The sequence below is a fragment of the Mirounga angustirostris genome, unplaced genomic scaffold, assembly GCF_029215605.1.
Source record: "Mirounga angustirostris isolate CCGP_5_RB_7025 unplaced genomic scaffold, mMirAng1.0.hap1 SCAF_15, whole genome shotgun sequence".
In the NCBI taxonomy this organism is placed as follows: Eukaryota; Metazoa; Chordata; class Mammalia; order Carnivora; family Phocidae; genus Mirounga; species Mirounga angustirostris.
In genome coordinates this window covers 23,149,818-23,155,412 of record NW_026991723.1, presented here as the reverse complement: position 1 = coordinate 23,155,412, position 5,595 = coordinate 23,149,818, and the positions used below count along the sequence as shown (strand labels likewise).

Genomic DNA, 5,595 nt, shown 5'->3' with positions numbered 1-5,595 from the left:
GTAGGCTGTGCCGTGCTCCCATTGGCCTCAAAGTGGTGGTGCTTATGTCAGACTGAGGAAGAAGGGGAGCAGGACAGGGTCAAGATAAGGGGATGAGTAGACATAAGTCTTTGTTCCACCAGCAAGGTCACTCTTTCAACTTTTCATTTCTTCAAAGGTGTCTTACCCTGGAAGGTGGTAGCTGCCTGGTCAACATTCCTGCCACTAACAGCTAAGTGATGCTTTTGTTCTGCATTTGTTCTGCACAAAACGTCATCAGTCGGGCAGCCTGAAGAAAGGCCCAGGGAAGGGGAGCGCTTCCAGTGGGACACCTCAATGTCAAGTTTAACGTGACTCACATGACAGATTCTTAAGCAGCATCTATGCTGTTCTTCGACCCTACCCCAACCGCCCAAGGTCAACTGGGACGACACCCTCCCCCAAACACTCCCATTCAGAGTTCACCCACCTGTGGGATCCTCTGATCACTGACTTCTACAGAATGATTAAGCTACTGTGTAGTAACAGTGAAGTAAAAACAGTGGCTTAATCATTATTTTCTGAAAACTATACCTGTGTTTGATCCTAGAACACTTGCTCTAAAGGGTATAAAACATTCAATGAGGGCAAAGGTGTGAGCTACTATACATTTTCAGTAAGGCTAAGCCAAAGGGCAGGAGACAGAGCCCATCTCCTCAAACTTCATCAGGAATTAGGCTTTGGGGGTCTTGGGGGGCACATGATATCTATTTCTCAAGAGCTCCGGGAGACTAGTCACCTTTTAGAAGCCAAAGGAAGCAATCAGTAACAGCTGAACTGAGTTACCTGAAACCCATGCCCCCAGTACAGTACACAGAAAAGACATTGCTATTATTAGAGAAACATTTATTGGAGAGAATCAATATTCTTCACAAGGGATTATTTTGGGGTGGGAAATATCCCCCCCTGGAAATTCTGGAGAAGGGTTTTCGGTCTAAATAGTAGAGTCAGATCTCTGAACACAGTGCCTTGGGCAGTGGTGAGTGGCCGGAGGCCCCCGGCCAGCTTGATGCCTGCAGGTGGCATGTGGGTGGGGTGCAGGCTCCCTGTGGGGCGTGGATAGGGGATACTTGTTATGCAGTCGCTGGTCCTTAAATGCCACAGCTTTCTGTGGCTGTCTGTCCTTGTCTCTGATCTGTCTAATACTTCCAGGATGGCCTTGGCCAGCAAAGACAGCTTGTTGGTGGCAGGACTTGGTATTTGTCACCTTACAGGAGGGAGCCCTGTAGTTGAAAGGATACCCCTGGACAGGCTGTGCCTGGGCCTGCACTTGTGCTTCCTGCTGAGTTTTCCCATACTTGGTTGGGGAGGGAATGGGCTGTTGAGGGCAGGTGCTATCTATTGCATGCCAACGCCCCACTTTCTCTTTTAGGAACTCCCCAACGTCTGTCATGGATTTCTGAGCTTTGGTTGTCCCAGTAAAGGCAGTTCTACCTTTAAGTAGGCCTCTGCTTTCCACAGATGATAGAGGGCTGCGCTTCTCCTGGGAGTTTTCTTGCCTCTTGCATTTTATCCCTGGATTAAGCCATTGCAAAAAATGCTTCATTTTTTTTCTGAAAGGGCTTTCAGAAGGAGGCTGACCCTTCTGGGAAAGGCTTTCAGGAGGCGGCTGACCCTTCTGTGATAGGGTCTGGGAAGGCTTGCTTCCCAGCTTTTCCTTCAGTAGCACGTCCTGAGTAGGGAACCTCTTCTTCAATGCCACATCCTCAGTAGGGAAACTGTTCCTTTTAAGTTGGGATGTCCCCAGTCCTGCATCCCCTCCACCAAGCTCTTGTGCCTTGGAGCCCGGAGGGCTCATGGTCACCGCAGCTGGTGGGAGATTCTTATTCTGGCACTTCCTTAAGACATGCCTAGGGACCCAAGGCTTCTGCTGTTGTTCCATACTAATTCCTGTGTCCTCTGGATGGACATGCAGCACCTGAGAAGCTCCCATGTCCCCACTGGAGACACCCTGGGCATGAGTCAGTGAGGCCTTGTAAGTCAAACTCTCTGAGGCAGGGGGCAGGCCAGTGCGTTGGGCTTGGGCCCGGCTACGCTCTCTTTTTTCCAGTTTAATCTTTAACTCACACAACAGTTGTTCTTTAAGGCTTGAGGATTTAGGATCTTGGGGAATTGATAGGTTTGGTGGGGGGCTTTTAATGGGGATGGTAGTTTTGACTTTATTATCATTCACCTTTATGATTTGGGAGCTTACTGGCGTGCTGGTTGTCAAGGTATTAGATTGTGATTGATGAGCATCAAGTTGCTTGGCCCTGAATATCTCCCTGGACACTGTGGGCACAATGACAGGTTCTAGATTCTTCTCTTTGCCCTGTTGCATTCCTCCTCTACCTCTAGAATTTGCACTCTTATCCTTTGGCTCATGTCTGGCCCCAGCTTGCCTTGCAGGCAGCTTTGGGGGCCATCTGTTGCCTCTGGTGTCATGTTTGTTGGGTGTAAGAGTCTGTGTGCCATCCTTAATCTTCTGAACATCCTCTACAAACTCATGGTTGAAAGCAGAGGGTGATTGCCTCGGAATTCTCTGTTCTTCCTTGCCCACAGTTGAGGCGGCAGGGAGAGGATGATCCAGGATGGGGGCTGAATTTGCTGTTCCCACTTTGTCTCCATGGAGAGATTTAGAGCTGCCTCTAAGGGAGTTGAAGCCCCCCGGTTTGGAATTTACCTCAGAAATCAGGTTGGTTGAGGAGGAAAAGCTAGAATGGGATGTGTCCTTTATCAGTTTAAAGAGCTCTATGGATTCAAGGACCCTGGGGGGAAGGCCCCACGTCATCCTCATATGAAACTTTTTAATATGGGCTTCCAGCATCTGTTGTGCACTAGATTTAATAAAGGGAAGCTCCTGGAAGGTATTCAGGGAGTAGTCCTGAACCTCTGATGGTGGCAAACTTCTCTGTTTTATTTCAGTGTGGGAGTTCTCAGAAAGAAGCGATGTCTGCTTCATACTATGCCATGAATTGTGCACAGTCCTGGGGAGCTGACCCTCATTGATTTCCTCAAACTTTTTGCTCAAATGTATTTTCAAGACATTTTCAAGTTGTCTCTGACCTAAAGTCTCCACAGACACTGTTGAGTTTTTCTCTGATGGGCTCCTAAGTTCTTTTTCAGAATCATACCCCATAACATTACCTGAAGAGCTCTCTGGGTCACTCAACAGATAATCTTTTGGGCCATTCTCTGGGTTGGGTCCCTGATCCTTCTCCAGGTCATCGTTGTCCTTCTCCAGGTCATCATCCTCTAGCTGAATCATTTCTGAGTCCCCCTCAGAGCTTTCAGATTCGCTCAATTTACTCTCACTCTTAGAGATCCATGTGCGTCCATGATAGCGCTGCAAGTTAGGGGTCTCTGAAAAAATACTTGGACTCATCAGTGATAGAGACTTACAGATCCTGCGGCACAGGCCCCACCGGTGTTGGATGAGCCTCTTTCGAAGGTGACGCTCTAGTTTTGTTCGAAGCTCATCAGTGAGAGGAAACTGCCCAGGAAGGATAGAGATTGCAACACGGGCCTGGGAGGCCCGGTGATTAAGAGAAGGGTTAGGAGCTGAAGGACAGAAGTCCTCCTGGGATCTTTGGACAACAGCGGGTAAACCCCACACAGTTTCCTGTTCCTTCTGCAACATGTTCCATTCCAGCTGTTGCATTTCAGTTGACAGGAGACATTCTGATTCCTTCTCAGGTCTGTGAAAACACACTCCACAGACCTTAATCTGGGTTAGAGGACCAGATGGCAGGATTGGGAGTGGGGACTGAAGGTGGGCCTGGGGCTGGACCTGAGGGATAGGTAGGGGCTGGGGTTGGGGCTGGTTCTCAGGCAAGCACAGAGGAAGAGGATGGGGAACTACTGGGGATTCCTGCTCTGTGGAGGCATTCGAGATTCTGTTAAAAATGAAGATGGAAGAATAACTATCCAAGACATGGGCAGCAGAGAACAAGGACTCACTATGCAGAGTTGGGAGACCCCAGAAGAGCTGGATAGGGGTTTGCTGTAAATGGCCCTCCTTTAAGGTGGTTGTAGGATATGGGGGCTGCCAATGTACATACAGCTCCCTTGATTGGTCTTTGCTGCTCCAGAAAGGAAGGGGGACTGCCAAGTCATGTTTATCAGCAGTTGTTTGTTTTGGAACAGAACCCTTTTTCCTTTCCTTCCACATCCAGAAGTCACTCCTCTTTTGGACTTGTTTCTCTAGGAGTGCCAGGACATCAGGGCTGAGAAGTGAGAGGTTAGCAGGCTCCACAAGCTTGGCTGCAGGGTCTCCCCTGGAAGAAGCCTCTGAAGAATGGAGGGCCAGCAACTCGTGATGGACATTATATGGAGCCAAATTTGAAGGGAGGAAGTCTTTGGCATGAGTTTGCCACCAAGGGAAGTCTAAAATTGACAATCTGGGAGCATTAATGCCCATGATTGTCGGGACATAAGTAGGCAACCCACCAGAGCTATCTGGAGATGAGATCTCTGGAACAGGCGTCATTGAGATGGAAATCGATTTAGATTGAGTCATAGTTAAACTGCAGTCTGGCGGTGGTGAACCAGACAGGGTTGGTGGTGCATTAGGACAAGCAAAGGTCTCAGTATTTAGAGACAAAGTGGCCTCTGGATGGACAGCAGGATCCACTGTCTGAGCATCATTTGGTGGGATTGGAGGAAAGGCAAGGGACTGGGGTGGGAAATTGTCCTTTGGGAATTCGGAATCCAAGGGAGGAAAAGACTCTGGTGGCAAAGAATCACCCGGTGGTGAGGGTGGAAAAAAGTCAGCCAAGGGGGTCACTGGGTTAGGTGAGAAGATGGAGGCAGGTGGTGGGGAAGGCTCAGGCAGAGAAGCTGATATTAGGTCTCCTGGAGGGCCTGCTGAGGAGTCAGGGGAGAGAGTGAACGATGAGGAAGTCACAGAGGCTGTGGAAGCCAAGGGAGTAGCATCTTCCAGGGCCTCTGGGAACAGCAGCCGATTGATCTCAGCAGTTGTCCTATTACACACCTCACAGGAGGGGTCTGGACATAGCAGTTGACGAAAGTGGATGGTATCATGATGCCGGCCTAGGGGGCTGCAGGAGACAGGAGGTACAAAGCTGCAGCCAGGACCAGGACAAGGGAAGGAGGACATGCTGGCCTGGCAAGAGGGAGGGGCCACCTGAAGCCTGCTGACCCCTCCCAAAGCCCCCCCCTTTATGACTTCACAACGTACTCAATAGCCTTCACCCCAATACCTGTTCCTATGGCTACCCCCTCCCATGGCTATAGCAGGCTGCACTGAATCCTACAATTGCATAAAACGTCCTCTAAGAGGGATCAGGATAAAAGGGGAAAGACTGGTCACCTTCTTAAAACAGACATCAGCTTCCGGACTTCCTCATCTTCTCTCTGGGAGCATCTGTAGTCTGGGAAACCGGGAGAATGGGATATATGTAGTGAAAGTAGAAACATAGGCATTAATACAGGAGTCCCCTTCTGGGACACCCATGGGATATTAGACTCTGAAAGCCCCAATAATCAATAGATGAGGTCAAATGGTCAATGATGTGATCCTGGTTAGTATTCTTGCTTCATGGATAAAGTACTTTCATGTAAATTATCTCATGTGAT

General features: G+C 49.2%; 1 protein-coding gene across 1 annotated transcript; it reads right to left on the bottom strand.

Moving 5' to 3' along the window:
- Positions 1-913: 913 nt before the first annotated feature.
- On the bottom strand, positions 914-2,974 carry LOC135362661 (spermatogenesis-associated protein 31D1-like). Its single transcript, XM_064579146.1, has one exon. It carries the CDS (start codon positions 2,957-2,959, stop codon positions 953-955), a length of 2,007 nt encoding a protein of 668 aa, XP_064435216.1. The 5' UTR covers positions 2,960-2,974; the 3' UTR covers positions 914-952.
- Positions 2,975-5,595: the final 2,621 nt, after the last annotated feature.